Here is a 20,909-nt window from a genome sequence, read left to right as displayed (position 1 = left end):
GAAAATCTGAGTGCTGTGATCGAACGGGCTCAAGCAACTGGGATCAAGTTTAACCCAGATTCATGTCGTGTCAAGTGTACGAGTATTCCATTATATGGCCATATTCTAAATGCAAATGGCCTGGGAGTGGATCCTGGAAAGATAGGGGCAATAACGGCTATGGATCCTTCTACTTCAGTCCAGGATTTACAGTCATTTCTAGGAGCTGTACAGTACCTAAGCAGATTCATACCTAATCTCGCATCATCGTCAGCACCATTACCGGATCTTACTAAATCGGGCAGTGAGTTTGTCTGGTCCCCAGAACACCAGACCAGTGTCAACAGCATTAAGCAGGCAATTGCGGCACCTGCAGCACTGAAGTATTTCAGTGGCAAGCAGCCAGTGACGATCCAGGTTGACGCTTCTGCAGCGCGGCCACGGAGCAGTACTATTTCAGGACGAGGGACCTGTTGCGTTTGGCAGCAAACTCCTCACGGAGACGGAACGTCGCTACTCGAACATTGAACGAGAAATGTTAGGAGTAGTACATGGACTCGAGAAGTTTCATTATGATGCCTATGGTAGACCAGTAAAGGTGGAAACAGATCATAAACCACTTGATGAGATGAGATACCAGGCTTGGATGTCTCGGTACATGAGCTACTTCACTTGAACTTCACTTGAACGCAATCCCAACAAGACTTGAACAGATTAGAGTTGACACTTAAAAGGACCCTGAACTCTCGCGTCTACAAAACAAACCTGCCAGCAGTGTCCAAGCCACATATTGGAATATCAACAAATAGAGATAATAACTGTAAACTACAGGACAGACAGGACAAATACAATCAAGGGTGCTAAGGGTTTTCCCATGCTCACACCAAATCAGAATGTACGGGTACTAAATCCAAAATCACACAAATGGGAACCTGGTGTCATACAGAATGCAACACCAGAACCCCGCTCATACATGGTTGCCATGGAAATTGGCAGAACCCTGAGACGGAGTCGTCGTCATCTTCATCGGACTGGTGAGACATTTAGCTTTCAACCAACAGACACTGCACTCGGAGATGATGTTTGCGACCCTAAACCTGATACTAGCAGTATTCCTGACACCTCTGCCAATACAGTGGATAAACCACCACTACGTCATTCAACCAGAATCAGGAAAGCTCCTGAGAGACTGGACTTGAAACTATGTTTGTTCTCTGCTAGTACAGGACTTGAGACATTTGTGCAATCATTTTGTTTATTGCATTCAAAGTGTTCAGAAGAGGAGGGATGTTATGGTATCCCTGTGTTATAATATGTTATGGTATCCTTGTGTAATAATCAGCATAGACGCATGTAAACGAGCCAAGATGGCGTCCTAGTAAACCTCAGTTGATGTGATATCTTCTTGCCTCCGAGCCATCAGATATCAGAAACATAACACTTGGCATCTTCAAGCGCGATGCCACAAATATAATTAAGTTCACTGGTATTCAGTTAAACTTCTTCCCTCGCGTAATCAGCGATTTTCAGATGGCTATTGGTTCCAGCAAAACGCAACACAAAAACACAGGGCCGCCTAACAATTAAATTATTTTTAAGATAATGAGATAAACAGCTAGCAGATATAAATCTACAAAAATACTGTAGAAATTGCTGAGAAACCATCTGTAATGCTAGTTGAAAATAAAGAACAAGGACGGAAACGAACTTAAAAAAAAACATAAAAACATTTAAAAATCTTTTTGAATTTCACTTAGACATATTTAGAGAAGAGTCTGACCGCGCGCGCATAGGATCGAGTCCCACCCCTTGAGACTGATTTCCCGACTCTCACTTTGTGGCGTGTGCTACATTACAGCAAACAGAGAAGTCCAAAGTATCTAAGACTGATTTCCCGACTCCTACTTGCCTTTTCGTGGCGTGTGCTACTTTATAGCAAACAGAGAAGTCCAAAATATCAAGCGGTAACAGACCGCTTGGTGACGTTTCTGGTCGGGACAGGATACTCTCCCCGTTTAAGGCCAAGCAGCACAATCAGATTGTAATGTAATGATCGCAGGGGATAGTGTTTAGCTTCTTCCTGTCTTTGGGAGTCACATTTCTCGACAGAACGGACAATATAGTTTGATTCCAGTCCTGCCAAAGCTGCATGTAAGTTCGTAGTTCATTGTAAATTTACCACCAGTAAAAATCGTCATTTGCATGGATAAGCGTATATATATATGGAAAGCAAGACGCCATTTTGTTTTTTTCCACATTTATTCGGTGGATAAGATTTTATCCGACCTCTATCATCCGGATAACTTTAACCACTGGATAACCTTTATTTGGGCTTTATGCAACCGAATCACACCACTCGGATTTAACCGGTGGATAAGACTTATCCAGGCTTTATGCAACCGGCCCCACTTGTTGTGGGGCCATCCGATATCAAAACATAACATGTCGTCAGAAGTCGGATAGTAGGTCAAAGCCGCAGCTTCTAACAATACCTGGGGCCTAACCCACGATTAAATTTTTACCCCCGGATTAGTTCTGTTCCCGAAACTCTGGTTAGCATTAACTCCGGGTTATTTTGTTGGTAAAATCTAACCCTGCTGGCGAGGTGGGTTAACTCGCTAACCTACGGTTTAGTTGGCGTAACACAGGCTTCCCAAACTTTGTAGTAGAACTTAAGTTTTATAAAAATGAAGTTGCCGACAAAGAAGACGTCGTTACACAAAAACAATGTAGGGATCAATGTCCTAACATTTTGCTTTGTTGCGATGCTGACACGGAAAATTGTGCTGGGACAGACAGAAAGTTACATGAATTTTATAATTGAAATAAATCTGTCTCGCTAGTGTCACGCACCAAACTCAGATCCTGCAAATGACATTTTTGGCAATGAATTGGAGGTAATTACAGGCGATGTAGAGGTGTTTTGGGGCTTCTCTTCAAAATGAAATCACCAAAGGTAAATATTTGAGTTGCTCTCTGTTGATCTACTGTGGGTATCCTGTGTGAATTTTGCTCGTCAAACCAGTTTTTCACTCGCTTAGGGTTAGTAAATCGGGGGATTACATGGCTTTCGGGAACGGTGAGTTATCCGTAGGTTAGCTAACCTACGATTAGCGAATTTTAACGCAGGATTAGGCGCTGATCTAGGGTTAAGTTAATCGGCCTTTCAGGAACCGGCCCCTGGACGTTATATTTTGTTCGAGTTGAACATGGAGCTCGCTGGAGTTACCCCGCCATCCAGCGACTGGAATGCGCTAGATGCAACTCAGCTGTATTAAAAAATTCAAGGCAAAGTGTGAGTTGATCTTCGATGGACCTTTGAAAAGCAAATCTGAGGAAGAAAAGGTCAAATATCTCCTCCTGTGGTCAGGCGACGATGGGATAGAAACCGTTTCGACATGGAACCTCACGAACGAGGAAAAGAAAAAACTCGACACTTACTGGACGAAATTTGAGGAATTCATCGCTCCTAAAAGTAATTTCAGGCTTTCCCGGTTTAAATTAAGAACAATGAGACAAGAAGACGACGAGTCAGTCGACAAGTTCATGAAGAGACTTCGGGTTCTCATTCAAGAGTGCAAGTTCACAAGCCCTGATGAGCACTTGATTGATGCACTGATCTTTGGAACAAACTCGGACCAGGTACGGTCAGGACTACTAAAACAAGCTTCTGATCTCACCATAAATAAAGCAATGGACATTGCGAGGACTGAGGAAGCCACCAAAAAGCAGATTCAAGGCATGAATTCACCGGATAACAGTGAACAGATCCACTCACTCTCCAAGAAACCAAACAAACATGGTGGACAAGGCATGTCAACCCCATCAAACCAGAAATGTGGGAACTGTGGTTTGGCCCATGATCTCTCAAAGCGTCAGAACTGCCCCGCGTATAACACAAAGTGTAATGGTTGTAATAAATTACACCGCTGGCAGCGTGCATGCAGGTCTAAATCCACTCCAAATGCACCTCCAAGACCCGACAAATGGACAAGCAAGTCAGCATCTAAAAGTAAGCGGCAGCAATTACACTTAATGGAAAAGGCTGGCCCTGAACCTCATGAAGAGCACTTATACTTTCACTCACTTAATGTTGATGTGATGTCATCCAGAATGGAATTGGTGACAGTAAAAATTAACACGAAGCCTGTCGTTGTTAAAGTTGACACTGGAGCAGAAAAGTCATTCCCGATGACAAGTACCAAGAACTTTTCTCGGACAGTCAACTTTCAGACAGTACGATTAAGATAACAGCATACGGAGGACACTTGATAAAGCAGTATGGTACTTGCACCTTAGAGATTGAACATAAGGGCAAGACTATAAACAGTGTATTTCATGTTGTTGATTGCAAGGGACCAGTTATCCTCGGTCTTCCAACGTGTCAGAAACTGGAATTGATAACACTGATCTCCACAAGAAACCCCAAGAAAGGAACCAGATGGTAACAATGCTAAAGAGGAACTGGTTAGTGATTACAAGGATTGCTTTGATGGCATTGGCTGCTTCGAAGGCAAATACCACATAACGCTAGACGAAACTGTACCACCAGCTATACACCCACCCCGTCGCGTACAAGAGGCTTTACGCGAGCCTTTTAAAGCGGAGTTAGATTCTCTATGCGAGAAAGTAATTAAAGAGAAAGTGGACACACCCACAGACTGGGTTAACTCATTTGTGTGCGTCACTAAGTCAAATGGCTCGATACGCCTGTGCCTGGATCCCAAGGATTTAAATAAGGCGATAAGAAGGCCTCACTACTGTACACCAACCCTAGATGATGTACTACTAATGAGCCACTATTGATGCAAAGAGTGGTTACTGGAATATCAAGCTTCATATTACACCACGTTCAATAGTCCTTTCGGGAGATATCGTTTTCTCCGGCTACCTTTTGGATTGGTCTGCGCACAGGATGTGTTCCAGAAGAAGGTGGAAGAGACTTTTGGTGACCTTACGGGAGTCACAGGTATCGCTGATGATATTGTTGTCGTTGGATTTAAAGACGATGGCAGTGATCATGATGAAAATCTGAGTGCTGTGATCGAACGGGCTCAAGCAACTGGGATCAAGTTTAACCCAGATTCATGTCGTGTCAAGTGTACGAGTATTCCATTCTATGGCCATATTCTAAATGCAAATGGCCTGGAAGTGGATCCTGGAAAGATAGAGGCAATAACGGCTATGGATCCTTCTACTTCAGTCCAGGATTTACAGTCATTTCTAGGAGCTGTACAGTACCTAAGCAGATTCATACCTAATCTCGCATCATCGTCAGCACCATTACCGGATCTTACTAAATCGGGCAGTGAGTTTGTCTGGTCCCCAGAACACCAGACCAGTGTCAACAGCATTAAGCAGGCAATTGCGGCACCTGCAGCACTGAAGTATTTCAGTGGCAAGCAGCCAGTGACGATCCAGGTTGACGCTTCTGCAGCGCGGCCACGGAGCAGTACTATTTCAGGACGAGGGACCTGTTGCGTTTGGCAGCAAACTCCTCACGGAGACGGAACGTCGCTACTCGAACATTGAACGAGAAATGTTAGGAGTAGTACATGGACTCGAGAAGTTTCATTATGATGCCTATGGTAGACCAGTAAAGGTGGAAACAGATCATAAACCACTTGATGAGATGAGATACCAGGCTTGGATGTCTCGGTACATGAGCTACTTCACTTGAACTTCACTTGAACGCAATCCCAACAAGACTTGAACAGATTAGAGTTGACACTTAAAAGGACCCTGAACTCTCGCGTCTACAAAACAAACCTGCCAGCAGTGTCCAAGCCACATATTGGAATATCAACAAATAGAGATAATAACTGTAAACTACAGGACAGACAGGACAAATACAATCAAGGGTGCTAAGGGTTTTCCCATGCTCACACCAAATCAGAATGTACGGGTACTAAATCCAAAATCACACAAATGGGAACCTGGTGTCATACAGAATGCAACACCAGAACCCCGCTCATACATGGTTGCCATGGAAATTGGCAGAACCCTGAGACGGAGTCGTCGTCATCTTCATCGGACTGGTGAGACATTTAGCTTTCAACCAACAGACACTGCACTCGGAGATGATGTTTGCGACCCTAAACCTGATACTAGCAGTATTCCTGACACCTCTGCCAATACAGTGGATAAACCACCACTACGTCATTCAACCAGAATCAGGAAAGCTCCTGAGAGACTGGACTTGAAACTATGTTTGTTCTCTGCTAGTACAGGACTTGAGACATTTGTGCAATCATTTTGTTTATTGCATTCAAAGTGTTCAGAAGAGGAGGGATGTTATGGTATCCCTGTGTTATAATATGTTATGGTATCCTTGTGTAATAATCAGCATAGACGCATGTAAACGAGCCAAGATGGCGTCCTAGTAAACCTCAGTTGATGTGATATCTTCTTGCATCCGAGCCATCAGATATCAGAAACATAACACTTGGCATCTTCAAGCGCGATGCCACAAATATAATTAAGTTCACTGGTATTCAGTTAAACTTCTTCCCTCGCGTAATCAGCGATTTTCAGATGGCTATTGGTTCCAGCAAAACGCAACACAAAAACACAGGGCCGCCTAACAATTAAATTATTTTTAAGATAATGAGATAAACAGCTAGCAGATATAAATCTACAAAAATACTGTAGAAATTGCTGAGAAACCATGTGTAATGCTAGTTGAAAATAAAGAACAAGGACGGAAACGAACTTAAAAAAAAACATAAAAACATTTAAAAATCTTTTTGAATTTCACTTAGACATATTTAGAGAAGAGTCTGACCGCGCGCGCATAGGATCGAGTCCCACCCCTTGAGACTGATTTCCCGACTCTCACTTTGTGGCGTGTGCTACATTACAGCAAACAGAGAAGTCCAAAGTATCTAAGACTGATTTCCCGACTCCTACTTGCCTTTTCGTGGCGTGTGCTACTTTATAGCAAACAGAGAAGTCCAAAATATCAAGCGGTACCAGACCGCTTGGTGACGTTTCTGGTCGGGACAGGATACTCTCCCCGTTTAAGGCCAAGCAGCACAATCAGATTGTAATGTAATGATCGCAGGGGATAGTGTTTAGCTTCTTCCTGTCTTTGGGAGTCACATTTCTCGACAGAACGGACAATATAGTTTGATTCCAGTCCTGCCAAAGCTGCATGTAAGTTCGTAGTTCATTGTAAATTTACCACCAGTAAAAATCGTCATTTGCATGGATAAGCGTATATATATATGGAAAGCAAGACGCCATTTTGTTTTTTTCCACATTTATTCGGTGGATAAGATTTTATCCGACCTCTATCATCCGGATAACTTTAACCACTGGATAACCTTTATTCGGGCTTTATGCAACCGAATCACACCACTCGGATTTAACCGGTGGATAAGACTTATCCAGGCTTTATGCAACCGGCCCCACTTGTTGTGGGGCCATCCGATATCAAAACATAACATGTCGTCAGAAGTCGGATAGTAGGTCAAAGCCGCAGCTTCTAACAATACCTGGGGCCTAACCCACGATTAAATTTTTACCCCCGGATTAGTTCTGTTCCCGAAACTCTGGTTAGCATTAACTCCGGGTTATTTTGTTGGTAAAATCTAACCCTGCTGGCGAGGTGGGTTAACTCGCTAACCTACGGTTTAGTTGGCGTAACACAGGCTTCCCAAACTTTGTAGTAGAACTTAAGTTTTATAAAAATGAAGTTGCCGACAAAGAAGACGTCGTTACACAAAAACAATGTAGGGATCAATGTCCTAACATTTTGCTTTGTTGCGATGCTGACACGGAAAATTGTGCTGGGACAGACAGAAAGTTACATGAATTTTATAATTGAAATAAATCTGTCTCGCTAGTGTCACGCACCAAACTCAAATCCTGCAAATGACATTTTTGGCAATGAATTGGAGGTAATTACAGGCGATGTAGAGGTGTTTTGGGGCTTCTCTTCAAAATGAAATCACCAAAGGTAAATATTTGAGTTGCTCTCTGTTGATCTACTGTGGGTATCCTGTGTGAAGTTTGCTCGTCAAACCAGTTTTTCACTCGCTTAGGGTTAGTAAATCGGGGGATTACATGGCTTTCGGGAACGGTGAGTTATCCGTAGGTTAGCTAACCTACGATTAGCGAATTTTAACGCAGGATTAGGCGCTGATGTAGGGTTAAGTTAATCGGCCTTTCAGGAACCGGCCCCTGGACGTTATATTTTGTTCGAGTTGAACATGGAGCTCGCTGGAGTTACCCCGCCATCCAGCGACTGGAATGCGCTAGATGCAACTCAGCTGTATTAAAAAATTCAAGGCAAAGTGTGAGTTGATCTTCGATGGACCTTTGAAAAGCAAATCTGAGGAAGAAAAGGTCAAATATCTCCTCCTGTGGTCAGGCGACGATGGGATAGAAACCGTTTCGACATGGAACCTCACGAACGAGGAAAAGAAAAAACTCGACACTTACTGGACGAAATTTGAGGAATTCATCGCTCCTAAAAGTAATTTCAGGCTTTCCCGGTTTAAATTAAGAACAATGAGACAAGAAGACGACGAGTCAGTCGACAAGTTCATGAAGAGACTTCGGGTTCTCATTCAAGAGTGCAAGTTCACAAGCCCTGATGAGCACTTGATTGATGCACTGATCTTTGGAACAAACTCGGACCAGGTACGGTCAGGACTACTAAAACAAGCTTCTGACCTCACCATAAATAAAGCAATGGACATTGCGAGGACTGAGGAAGCCACCAAAAAGCAGATTCAAGGCATGAATTCACCGGATAACAGTGAACAGATCCACTCACTCTCCAAGAAACCAAACAAACATGGTGGACAAGGCATGTCAACCCCATCAAACCAGAAATGTGGGAACTGTGGTTTGGCCCATGATCTCTCAAAGCGTCAGAACTGCCCCGCGTATAACACAAAGTGTAATGGTTGTAATAAATTACACCGCTGGCAGCGTGCATGCAGGTCTAAATCCACTCCAAATGCACCTCCAAGACCCGACAAATGGACAAGCAAGTCAGCATCTAAAAGTAAGCGGCAGCAATTACACTTAATGGAAAAGGCTGGCCCTGAACCTCATGAAGAGCACTTATACTTTCACTCACTTAATGTTGATGTGATGTCATCCAGAATGGAATTGGTGACAGTAAAAATTAACACGAAGCCTGTCGTTGTTAAAGTTGACACTGGAGCAGAAAAGTCATTCCCGATGACAAGTACCAAGAACTTTTCTCGGACAGTCAACTTTCAGACAGTACGATTAAGATAACAGCATACGGAGGACACTTGATAAAGCAGTATGGTACTTGCACCTTAGAGATTGAACATAAGGGCAAGACTATAAACAGTGTATTTCATGTTGTTGATTGCAAGGGACCAGTTATCCTCGGTCTTCCAACGTGTCAGAAACTGGAATTGATAACACTGATCTCCACAAGAAACCCCAAGAAAGGAACCAGATGGTAACAATGCTAAAGAGGAACTGGTTAGTGATTACAAGGATTGCTTTGATGGCATTGGCTGCTTCGAAGGCAAATACCACATAACGCTAGACGAAACTGTACCACCAGCTATACACCCACCCCGTCGCGTACAAGAGGCTTTACGCGAGCCTTTTAAAGCGGAGTTAGATTCTCTATGCGAGAAAGTAATTAAAGAGAAAGTGGACACACCCACAGACTGGGTTAACTCATTTGTGTGCGTCACTAAGTCAAATGGCTCGATACGCCTGTGCCTGGATCCCAAGGATTTAAATAAGGCGATAAGAAGGCCTCACTACTGTACACCAACCCTAGATGATGTACTACTAATGAGCCACTATTGATGCAAAGAGTGGTTACTGGAATATCAAGCTTCATATTACACCACGTTCAATAGTCCTTTCGGGAGATATCGTTTTCTCCGGCTACCTTTTGGATTGGTCTGCGCACAGGATGTGTTCCAGAAGAAGGTGGAAGAGACTTTTGGTGACCTTACGGGAGTCACAGGTATCGCTGATGATATTGTTGTCGTTGGATTTAAAGACGATGGCAGTGATCATGATGAAAATCTGAGTGCTGTGATCGAACGGGCTCAAGCAACTGGGATCAAGTTTAACCCAGATTCATGTCGTGTCAAGTGTACGAGTATTCCATTCTATGGCCATATTCTAAATGCAAATGGCCTGGAAGTGGATCCTGGAAAGATAGAGGCAATAACGGCTATGGATCCTTCTACTTCAGTCCAGGATTTACAGTCATTTCTAGGAGCTGTACAGTACCTAAGCAGATTCATACCTAATCTCGCATCATCGTCAGCACCATTACCGGATCTTACTAAATCGGGCAGTGAGTTTGTCTGGTCCCCAGAACACCAGACCAGTGTCAACAGCATTAAGCAGGCAATTGCGGCACCTGCAGCACTGAAGTATTTCAGTGGCAAGCAGCCAGTGACGATCCAGGTTGACGCTTCTGCAGCGCGGCCACGGAGCAGTACTATTTCAGGACGAGGGACCTGTTGCGTTTGGCAGCAAACTCCTCACGGAGACGGAACGTCGCTACTCGAACATTGAACGAGAAATGTTAGGAGTAGTACATGGACTCGAGAAGTTTCATTATGATGCCTATGGTAGACCAGTAAAGGTGGAAACAGATCATAAACCACTTGATGAGATGAGATACCAGGCTTGGATGTCTCGGTACATGAGCTACTTCACTTGAACTTCACTTGAACGCAATCCCAACAAGACTTGAACAGATTAGAGTTGACACTTAAAAGGACCCTGAACTCTCGCGTCTACAAAACAAACCTGCCAGCAGTGTCCAAGCCACATATTGGAATATCAACAAATAGAGATAATAACTGTAAACTACAGGACAGACAGGACAAATACAATCAAGGGTGCTAAGGGTTTTCCCATGCTCACACCAAATCAGAATGTACGGGTACTAAATCCAAAATCACACAAATGGGAACCTGGTGTCATACAGAATGCAACACCAGAACCCCGCTCATACATGGTTGCCATGGAAATTGGCAGAACCCTGAGACGGAGTCGTCGTCATCTTCATCGGACTGGTGAGACATTTAGCTTTCAACCAACAGACACTGCACTCGGAGATGATGTTTGCGACCCTAAACCTGATACTAGCAGTATTCCTGACACCTCTGCCAATACAGTGGATAAACCACCACTACGTCATTCAACCAGAATCAGGAAAGCTCCTGAGAGACTGGACTTGAAACTATGTTTGTTCTCTGCTAGTACAGGACTTGAGACATTTGTGCAATCATTTTGTTTATTGCATTCAAAGTGTTCAGAAGAGGAGGGATGTTATGGTATCCCTGTGTTATAATATGTTATGGTATCCTTGTGTAATAATCAGCATAGACGCATGTAAACGAGCCAAGATGGCGTCCTAGTAAACCTCAGTTGATGTGATATCTTCTTGCCTCCGAGCCATCAGATATCAGAAACATAACACTTGGCATCTTCAAGCGCGATGCCACAAATATAATTAAGTTCACTGGTATTCAGTTAAACTTCTTCCCTCGCGTAATCAGCGATTTTCAGATGGCTATTGGTTCCAGCAAAACGCAACACAAAAACACAGGGCCGCCTAACAATTAAATTATTTTTAAGATAATGAGATAAACAGCTAGCAGATATAAATCTACAAAAATACTGTAGAAATTGCTGAGAAACCATCTGTAATGCTAGTTGAAAATAAAGAACAAGGACGGAAACGAACTTAAAAAAAAACATAAAAACATTTAAAAATCTTTTTGAATTTCACTTAGACATATTTAGAGAAGAGTCTGACCGCGCGCGCATAGGATCGAGTCCCACCCCTTGAGACTGATTTCCCGACTCTCACTTTGTGGCGTGTGCTACATTACAGCAAACAGAGAAGTCCAAAGTATCTAAGACTGATTTCCCGACTCCTACTTGCCTTTTCGTGGCGTGTGCTACTTTATAGCAAACAGAGAAGTCCAAAATATCAAGCGGTACCAGACCGCTTGGTGACGTTTCTGGTCGGGACAGGATACTCTCCCCGTTTAAGGCCAAGCAGCACAATCAGATTGTAATGTAATGATCGCAGGGGATAGTGTTTAGCTTCTTCCTGTCTTTGGGAGTCACATTTCTCGACAGAACGGACAATATAGTTTGATTCCAGTCCTGCCAAAGCTGCATGTAAGTTCGTAGTTCATTGTAAATTTACCACCAGTAAAAATCGTCATTTGCATGGATAAGCGTATATATATATGGAAAGCAAGACGCCATTTTGTTTTTTTCCACATTTATTCGGTGGATAAGATTTTATCCGACCTCTATCATCCGGATAACTTTAACCACTGGATAACCTTTATTTGGGCTTTATGCAACCGAATCACACCACTCGGATTTAACCGGTGGATAAGACTTATCCAGGCTTTATGCAACCGGCCCCACTTGTTGTGGGGCCATCCGATATCAAAACATAACATGTCGTCAGAAGTCGGATAGTAGGTCAAAGCCGCAGCTTCTAACAATACCTGGGGCCTAACCCACGATTAAATTTTTACCCCCGGATTAGTTCTGTTCCCGAAACTCTGGTTAGCATTAACTCCGGGTTATTTTGTTGGTAAAATCTAACCCTGCTGGCGAGGTGGGTTAACTCGCTAACCTACGGTTTAGTTGGCGTAACACAGGCTTCCCAAACTTTGTAGTAGAACTTAAGTTTTATAAAAATGAAGTTGCCGACAAAGAAGACGTCGTTACACAAAAACAATGTAGGGATCAATGTCCTAACATTTTGCTTTGTTGCGATGCTGACACGGAAAATTGTGCTGGGACAGACAGAAAGTTACATGAATTTTATAATTGAAATAAATCTGTCTCGCTAGTGTCACGCACCAAACTCAGATCCTGCAAATGACATTTTTGGCAATGAATTGGAGGTAATTACAGGCGATGTAGAGGTGTTTTGGGGCTTCTCTTCAAAATGAAATCACCAAAGGTAAATATTTGAGTTGCTCTCTGTTGATCTACTGTGGGTATCCTGTGTGAATTTTGCTCGTCAAACCAGTTTTTCACTCGCTTAGGGTTAGTAAATCGGGGGATTACATGGCTTTCGGGAACGGTGAGTTATCCGTAGGTTAGCTAACCTACGATTAGCGAATTTTAACGCAGGATTAGGCGCTGATCTAGGGTTAAGTTAATCGGCCTTTCAGGAACCGGCCCCTGGACGTTATATTTTGTTCGAGTTGAACATGGAGCTCGCTGGAGTTACCCCGCCATCCAGCGACTGGAATGCGCTAGATGCAACTCAGCTGTATTAAAAAATTCAAGGCAAAGTGTGAGTTGATCTTCGATGGACCTTTGAAAAGCAAATCTGAGGAAGAAAAGGTCAAATATCTCCTCCTGTGGTCAGGCGACGATGGGATAGAAACCGTTTCGACATGGAACCTCACGAACGAGGAAAAGAAAAAACTCGACACTTACTGGACGAAATTTGAGGAATTCATCGCTCCTAAAAGTAATTTCAGGCTTTCCCGGTTTAAATTAAGAACAATGAGACAAGAAGACGACGAGTCAGTCGACAAGTTCATGAAGAGACTTCGGGTTCTCATTCAAGAGTGCAAGTTCACAAGCCCTGATGAGCACTTGATTGATGCACTGATCTTTGGAACAAACTCGGACCAGGTACGGTCAGGACTACTAAAACAAGCTTCTGACCTCACCATAAATAAAGCAATGGACATTGCGAGGACTGAGGAAGCCACCAAAAAGCAGATTCAAGGCATGAATTCACCGGATAACAGTGAACAGATCCACTCACTCTCCAAGAAACCAAACAAACATGGTGGACAAGGCATGTCAACCCCATCAAACCAGAAATGTGGGAACTGTGGTTTGGCCCATGATCTCTCAAAGCGTCAGAACTGCCCCGCGTATAACACAAAGTGTAATGGTTGTAATAAATTACACCGCTGGCAGCGTGCATGCAGGTCTAAATCCACTCCAAATGCACCTCCAAGACCCGACAAATGGACAAGCAAGTCAGCATCTAAAAGTAAGCGGCAGCAATTACACTTAATGGAAAAGGCTGGCCCTGAACCTCATGAAGAGCACTTATACTTTCACTCACTTAATGTTGATGTGATGTCATCCAGAATGGAATTGGTGACAGTAAAAATTAACACGAAGCCTGTCGTTGTTAAAGTTGACACTGGAGCAGAAAAGTCATTCCCGATGACAAGTACCAAGAACTTTTCTCGGACAGTCAACTTTCAGACAGTACGATTAAGATAACAGCATACGGAGGACACTTGATAAAGCAGTATGGTACTTGCACCTTAGAGATTGAACATAAGGGCAAGACTATAAACAGTGTATTTCATGTTGTTGATTGCAAGGGACCAGTTATCCTCGGTCTTCCAACGTGTCAGAAACTGGAATTGATAACACTGATCTCCACAAGAAACCCCAAGAAAGGAACCAGATGGTAACAATGCTAAAGAGGAACTGGTTAGTGATTACAAGGATTGCTTTGATGGCATTGGCTGCTTCGAAGGCAAATACCACATAACGCTAGACGAAACTGTACCACCAGCTATACACCCACCCCGTCGCGTACAAGAGGCTTTACGCGAGCCTTTTAAAGCGGAGTTAGATTCTCTATGCGAGAAAGTAATTAAAGAGAAAGTGGACACACCCACAGACTGGGTTAACTCATTTGTGTGCGTCACTAAGTCAAATGGCTCGATACGCCTGTGCCTGGATCCCAAGGATTTAAATAAGGCGATAAGAAGGCCTCACTACTGTACACCAACCCTAGATGATGTACTACTAATGAGCCACTATTGATGCAAAGAGTGGTTACTGGAATATCAAGCTTCATATTACACCACGTTCAATAGTCCTTTCGGGAGATATCGTTTTCTCCGGCTACCTTTTGGATTGGTCTGCGCACAGGATGTGTTCCAGAAGAAGGTGGAAGAGACTTTTGGTGACCTTACGGGAGTCACAGGTATCGCTGATGATATTGTTGTCGTTGGATTTAAAGACGATGGCAGTGATCATGATGAAAATCTGAGTGCTGTGATCGAACGGGCTCAAGCAACTGGGATCAAGTTTAACCCAGATTCATGTCGTGTCAAGTGTACGAGTATTCCATTCTATGGCCATATTCTAAATGCAAATGGCCTGGAAGTGGATCCTGGAAAGATAGAGGCAATAACGGCTATGGATCCTTCTACTTCAGTCCAGGATTTACAGTCATTTCTAGGAGCTGTACAGTACCTAAGCAGATTCATACCTAATCTCGCATCATCGTCAGCACCATTACCGGATCTTACTAAATCGGGCAGTGAGTTTGTCTGGTCCCCAGAACACCAGACCAGTGTCAACAGCATTAAGCAGGCAATTGCGGCACCTGCAGCACTGAAGTATTTCAGTGGCAAGCAGCCAGTGACGATCCAGGTTGACGCTTCTGCAGCGCGGCCACGGAGCAGTACTATTTCAGGACGAGGGACCTGTTGCGTTTGGCAGCAAACTCCTCACGGAGACGGAACGTCGCTACTCGAACATTGAACGAGAAATGTTAGGAGTAGTACATGGACTCGAGAAGTTTCATTATGATGCCTATGGTAGACCAGTAAAGGTGGAAACAGATCATAAACCACTTGATGAGATGAGATACCAGGCTTGGATGTCTCGGTACATGAGCTACTTCACTTGAACTTCACTTGAACGCAATCCCAACAAGACTTGAACAGATTAGAGTTGACACTTAAAAGGACCCTGAACTCTCGCGTCTACAAAACAAACCTGCCAGCAGTGTCCAAGCCACATATTGGAATATCAACAAATAGAGATAATAACTGTAAACTACAGGACAGACAGGACAAATACAATCAAGGGTGCTAAGGGTTTTCCCATGCTCACACCAAATCAGAATGTACGGGTACTAAATCCAAAATCACACAAATGGGAACCTGGTGTCATACAGAATGCAACACCAGAACCCCGCTCATACATGGTTGCCATGGAAATTGGCAGAACCCTGAGACGGAGTCGTCGTCATCTTCATCGGACTGGTGAGACATTTAGCTTTCAACCAACAGACACTGCACTCGGAGATGATGTTTGCGACCCTAAACCTGATACTAGCAGTATTCCTGACACCTCTGCCAATACAGTGGATAAACCACCACTACGTCATTCAACCAGAATCAGGAAAGCTCCTGAGAGACTGGACTTGAAACTATGTTTGTTCTCTGCTAGTACAGGACTTGAGACATTTGTGCAATCATTTTGTTTATTGCATTCAAAGTGTTCAGAAGAGGAGGGATGTTATGGTATCCCTGTGTTATAATATGTTATGGTATCCTTGTGTAATAATCAGCATAGACGCATGTAAACGAGCCAAGATGGCGTCCTAGTAAACCTCAGTTGATGTGATATCTTCTTGCCTCCGAGCCATCAGATATCAGAAACATAACACTTGGCATCTTCAAGCGCGATGCCACAAATATAATTAAGTTCACTGGTATTCAGTTAAACTTCTTCCCTCGCGTAATCAGCGATTTTCAGATGGCTATTGGTTCCAGCAAAACGCAACACAAAAACACAGGGCCGCCTAACAATTAAATTATTTTTAAGATAATGAGATAAACAGCTAGCAGATATAAATCTACAAAAATACTGTAGAAATTGCTGAGAAACCATCTGTAATGCTAGTTGAAAATAAAGAACAAGGACGGAAACGAACTTAAAAAAAAACATAAAAACATTTAAAAATCTTTTTGAATTTCACTTAGACATATTTAGAGAAGAGTCTGACCGCGCGCGCATAGGATCGAGTCCCACCCCTTGAGACTGATTTCCCGACTCTCACTTTGTGGCGTGTGCTACATTACAGCAAACAGAGAAGTCCAAAGTATCTAAGACTGATTTCCCGACTCCTACTTGCCTTTTCGTGGCGTGTGCTACTTTATAGCAAACAGAGAAGTCCAAAATATCAAGCGGTACCAGACCGCTTGGTGACGTTTCTGGTCGGGACAGGATACTCTCCCCGTTTAAGGCCAAGCAGCACAATCAGATTGTAATGTAATGATCGCAGGGGATAGTGTTTAGCTTCTTCCTGTCTTTGGGAGTCACATTTCTCGACAGAACGGACAATATAGTTTGATTCCAGTCCTGCCAAAGCTGCATGTAAGTTCGTAGTTCATTGTAAATTTACCACCAGTAAAAATCGTCATTTGCATGGATAAGCGTATATATATATGGAAAGCAAGACGCCATTTTGTTTTTTTCCACATTTATTCGGTGGATAAGATTTTATCCGACCTCTATCATCCGGATAACTTTAACCACTGGATAACCTTTATTTGGGCTTTATGCAACCGAATCACACCACTCGGATTTAACCGGTGGATAAGACTTATCCAGGCTTTATGCAACCGGCCCCACTTGTTGTGGGGCCATCCGATATCAAAACATAACATGTCGTCAGAAGTCGGATAGTAGGTCAAAGCCGCAGCTTCTAACAATACCTGGGGCCTAACCCACGATTAAATTTTTACCCCCGGATTAGTTCTGTTCCCGAAACTCTGGTTAGCATTAACTCCGGGTTATTTTGTTGGTAAAATCTAACCCTGCTGGCGAGGTGGGTTAACTCGCTAACCTACGGTTTAGTTGGCGTAACACAGGCTTCCCAAACTTTGTAGTAGAACTTAAGTTTTATAAAAATGAAGTTGCCGACAAAGAAGACGTCGTTACACAAAAACAATGTAGGGATCAATGTCCTAACATTTTGCTTTGTTGCGATGCTGACACGGAAAATTGTGCTGGGACAGACAGAAAGTTACATGAATTTTATAATTGAAATAAATCTGTCTCGCTAGTGTCACGCACCAAACTCAGATCCTGCAAATGACATTTTTGGCAATGAATTGGAGGTAATTACAGGCGATGTAGAGGTGTTTTGGGGCTTCTCTTCAAAATGAAATCACCAAAGGTAAATATTTGAGTTGCTCTCTGTTGATCTACTGTGGGTATCCTGTGTGAATTTTGCTCGTCAAACCAGTTTTTCACTCGCTTAGGGTTAGTAAATCGGGGGATTACATGGCTTTCGGGAACGGTGAGTTATCCGTAGGTTAGCTAACCTACGATTAGCGAATTTTAACGCAGGATTAGGCGCTGATCTAGGGTTAAGTTAATCGGCCTTTCAGGAACCGGCCCCTGGACGTTATATTTTGTTCGAGTTGAACATGGAGCTCGCTGGAGTTACCCCGCCATCCAGCGACTGGAATGCGCTAGATGCAACTCAGCTGTATTAAAAAATTCAAGGCAAAGTGTGAGTTGATCTTCGATGGACCTTTGAAAAGCAAATCTGAGGAAGAAAAGGTCAAATATCTCCTCCTGTGGTCAGGCGACGATGGGATAGAAACCGTTTCGACATGGAACCTCACGAACGAGGAAAAGAAAAAACTCGACACTTACTGGACGAAATTTGAGGAATTCATCGCTCCTAAAAGTAATTTCAGGCTTTCCCGGTTTAAATTAAGAACAATGAGACAAGAAGACGACGAGTCAGTCGACAAGTTCATGAAGAGACTTCGGGTTCTCATTCAAGAGTGCAAGTTCACAAGCCCTGATGAGCACTTGATTGATGCACTGATCTTTGGAACAAACTCGGACCAGGTACGGTCAGGACTACTAAAACAAGCTTCTGACCTCACCATAAATAAAGCAATGGACATTGCGAGGACTGAGGAAGCCACCAAAAAGCAGATTCAAGGCATGAATTCACCGGATAACAGTGAACAGATCCACTCACTCTCCAAGAAACCAAACAAACATGGTGGACAAGGCATGTCAACCCCATCAAACCAGAAATGTGGGAACTGTGGTTTGGCCCATGATCTCTCAAAGCGTCAGAACTGCCCCGCGTATAACACAAAGTGTAATGGTTGTAATAAATTACACCGCTGGCAGCGTGCATGCAGGTCTAAATCCACTCCAAATGCACCTCCAAGACCCGACAAATGGACAAGCAAGTCAGCATCTAAAAGTAAGCGGCAGCAATTACACTTAATGGAAAAGGCTGGCCCTGAACCTCATGAAGAGCACTTATACTTTCACTCACTTAATGTTGATGTGATGTCATCCAGAATGGAATTGGTGACAGTAAAAATTAACACGAAGCCTGTCGTTGTTAAAGTTGACACTGGAGCAGAAAAGTCATTCCCGATGACAAGTACCAAGAACTTTTCTCGGACAGTCAACTTTCAGACAGTACGATTAAGATAACAGCATACGGAGGACACTTGATAAAGCAGTATGGTACTTGCACCTTAGAGATTGAACATAAGGGCAAGACTATAAACAGTGTATTTCATGTTGTTGATTGCAAGGGACCAGTTATCCTCGGTCTTCCAACGTGTCAGAAACTGGAATTGATAACACTGATCTCCACAAGAAACCCCAAGAAAGGAACCAGATGGTAACAATGCTAAAGAGGAACTGGTTAGTGATTACAAGGATTGCTTTGATGGCATTGGCTGCTTCGAAGGCAAATACCACATAACGCTAGACGAAACTGTACCACCAGCTATACACCCACCCCGTCGCGTACAAGAGGCTTTACGCGAGCCTTTTAAAGCGGAGTTAGATTCTCTATGCGAGAAAGTAATTAAAGAGAAAGTGGACACACCCACAGACTGGGTTAACTCATTTGTGTGCGTCACTAAGTCAAATGGCTCGATACGCCTGTGCCTGGATTCCAAGGATTTAAATAAGGCGATAAGAAGGCCTCACTACTGTACACCAACCCTAGATGATGTACTACTAATGAGCCACTATTGATGCAAAGAGTGGTTACTGGAATATCAAGCTTCATATTACACCACGTTCAATAGTCCTTTCGGGAGATATCGTTTTCTCCGGCTACCTTTTGGATTGGTCTGCGCACAGGATGTGTTCCAGAAGAAGGTGGAAGAGACTTTTGGTGACCTTACGGGAGTCACAGGTATCGCTGATGATATTGTTGTCGTTGGATTTAAAGACGATGGCAGTGATCATGATGAAAATCTGAGTGCTGTGATCGAACGGGCTCAAGCAACTGGGATCAAGTTTAACCCAGATTCATGTCGTGTCAAGTGTACGAGTATTCCATTCTATGGCCATATTCTAAATGCAAATGGCCTGGAAGTGGATCCTGGAAAGATAGAGGCAATAACGGCTATGGATCCTTCTACTTCAGTCCAGGATTTACAGTCATTTCTAGGAGCTGTACAGTACCTAAGCAGATTCATACCTAATCTCGCATCATCGTCAGCACCATTACCGGATCTTACTAAATCGGGCAGTGAGTTTGTCTGGTCCCCAGAACACCAGACCAGTGTCAACAGCATTAAGCAGGCAATTGCGGCACCTGCAGCACTGAAGTATTTCAGTGGCAAGCAGCCAGTGACGATCCAGGTTGACGCTTCTGCAGCGCGGCCACGGAGCAGTACTATTTCAGGACGAGGGACCTGTTGCGTTTGGCAGCAAACTCCTCACGGAGACGGAACGTCGCTACTCGAACATTGAACGAGAAATGTTAGGAGTAGTACATGGACTCGAGAAGTTTCATTATGATGCCTATGGTAGACCAGTAAAGGTGGAAACAGATCATAAACCACTTGATGAGATGAGATACCAGGCTTGGATGTCTCGGTACATGAGCTACTTCACTTGAACTTCACTTGAACGCAATCCCAACAAGACTTGAACAGATTAGAGTTGACACTTAAAAGGACCCTGAACTCTCGCGTCTACAAAACAAACCTGCCAGCAGTGTCCAAGCCACATATTGGAATATCAACAAATAGAGATAATAACTGTAAACTACAGGACAGACAGGACAAATACAATCAAGGGTGCTAAGGGTTTTCCCATGCTCACACCAAATCAGAATGTACGGGTACTAAATCCAA

At 43.5% G+C, this 20,909-nt stretch overlaps 4 protein-coding genes across 4 annotated transcripts; all 4 read left to right on the top strand.

Moving 5' to 3' along the window:
- Positions 1 to 3,237: 3,237 nt before the first annotated feature.
- LOC125562954 lies at positions 3,238 to 5,511 on the top strand. The gene is made up of 3 exons (XM_048727314.1): positions 3,238 to 4,177; positions 4,400 to 4,761; positions 4,894 to 5,511. The coding sequence occupies exons 1-3, from the start codon at positions 3,238 to 3,240 to the stop codon at positions 5,509 to 5,511; spliced, it is 1,920 nt and encodes a 639-aa protein (XP_048583271.1).
- A 2,730-nt stretch (positions 5,512 to 8,241) lies between these two features.
- Positions 8,242 to 10,515, top strand: LOC125562953. The gene is made up of 3 exons (XM_048727313.1): positions 8,242 to 9,181; positions 9,404 to 9,765; positions 9,898 to 10,515. Exons 1-3 carry the CDS (start codon positions 8,242 to 8,244, stop codon positions 10,513 to 10,515), a joined length of 1,920 nt encoding a protein of 639 aa, XP_048583270.1.
- Positions 10,516 to 13,245: 2,730 nt separating this feature from the next.
- On the top strand, positions 13,246 to 15,519 carry LOC125562952. The gene is made up of 3 exons (XM_048727312.1): positions 13,246 to 14,185; positions 14,408 to 14,769; positions 14,902 to 15,519. The coding sequence occupies exons 1-3, from the start codon at positions 13,246 to 13,248 to the stop codon at positions 15,517 to 15,519; spliced, it is 1,920 nt and encodes a 639-aa protein (XP_048583269.1).
- A 2,730-nt stretch (positions 15,520 to 18,249) lies between these two features.
- On the top strand, positions 18,250 to 20,523 carry LOC116607122. Its single transcript, XM_048727311.1, has 3 exons — positions 18,250 to 19,189; positions 19,412 to 19,773; positions 19,906 to 20,523. The coding sequence occupies exons 1-3, from the start codon at positions 18,250 to 18,252 to the stop codon at positions 20,521 to 20,523; spliced, it is 1,920 nt and encodes a 639-aa protein (XP_048583268.1).
- The last annotated feature ends 386 nt before the right edge of the window (positions 20,524 to 20,909 follow it).

Source organism: Nematostella vectensis, chromosome 5, assembly GCF_932526225.1.
Source record: "Nematostella vectensis chromosome 5, jaNemVect1.1, whole genome shotgun sequence".
In the NCBI taxonomy this organism is placed as follows: domain Eukaryota; kingdom Metazoa; phylum Cnidaria; class Anthozoa; order Actiniaria; family Edwardsiidae; genus Nematostella; species Nematostella vectensis.
This window is presented reverse-complemented; position numbering and strand designations above follow the sequence as displayed.

Excerpts from the sequence above, each read along its gene's own strand:
- LOC125562953 (XM_048727313.1), top strand. The coding sequence starts at position 8,242 with ATGCAACTCAGCTGTATTAAAAAATTCAAGGCAAAGTGTGAGTTGATC. Across the intron at positions 9,182-9,403 it reads AAAGTCATTCCCGATGACAA|AAACCCCAAGAAAGGAACCA; the intron begins GTACCAAGAACT and ends GATCTCCACAAG. Across the intron at positions 9,766-9,897 it reads GTACACCAACCCTAGATGAT|GATGTGTTCCAGAAGAAGGT; the intron begins GTACTACTAATG and ends GTCTGCGCACAG.
- LOC116607122 (XM_048727311.1), top strand. The coding sequence starts at position 18,250 with ATGCAACTCAGCTGTATTAAAAAATTCAAGGCAAAGTGTGAGTTGATC. Across the intron at positions 19,190-19,411 it reads AAAGTCATTCCCGATGACAA|AAACCCCAAGAAAGGAACCA; the intron begins GTACCAAGAACT and ends GATCTCCACAAG. Across the intron at positions 19,774-19,905 it reads GTACACCAACCCTAGATGAT|GATGTGTTCCAGAAGAAGGT; the intron begins GTACTACTAATG and ends GTCTGCGCACAG.
- LOC125562954 (XM_048727314.1), top strand. The coding sequence starts at position 3,238 with ATGCAACTCAGCTGTATTAAAAAATTCAAGGCAAAGTGTGAGTTGATC. Across the intron at positions 4,178-4,399 it reads AAAGTCATTCCCGATGACAA|AAACCCCAAGAAAGGAACCA; the intron begins GTACCAAGAACT and ends GATCTCCACAAG. Across the intron at positions 4,762-4,893 it reads GTACACCAACCCTAGATGAT|GATGTGTTCCAGAAGAAGGT; the intron begins GTACTACTAATG and ends GTCTGCGCACAG.
- LOC125562952 (XM_048727312.1), top strand. The coding sequence starts at position 13,246 with ATGCAACTCAGCTGTATTAAAAAATTCAAGGCAAAGTGTGAGTTGATC. Across the intron at positions 14,186-14,407 it reads AAAGTCATTCCCGATGACAA|AAACCCCAAGAAAGGAACCA; the intron begins GTACCAAGAACT and ends GATCTCCACAAG. Across the intron at positions 14,770-14,901 it reads GTACACCAACCCTAGATGAT|GATGTGTTCCAGAAGAAGGT; the intron begins GTACTACTAATG and ends GTCTGCGCACAG.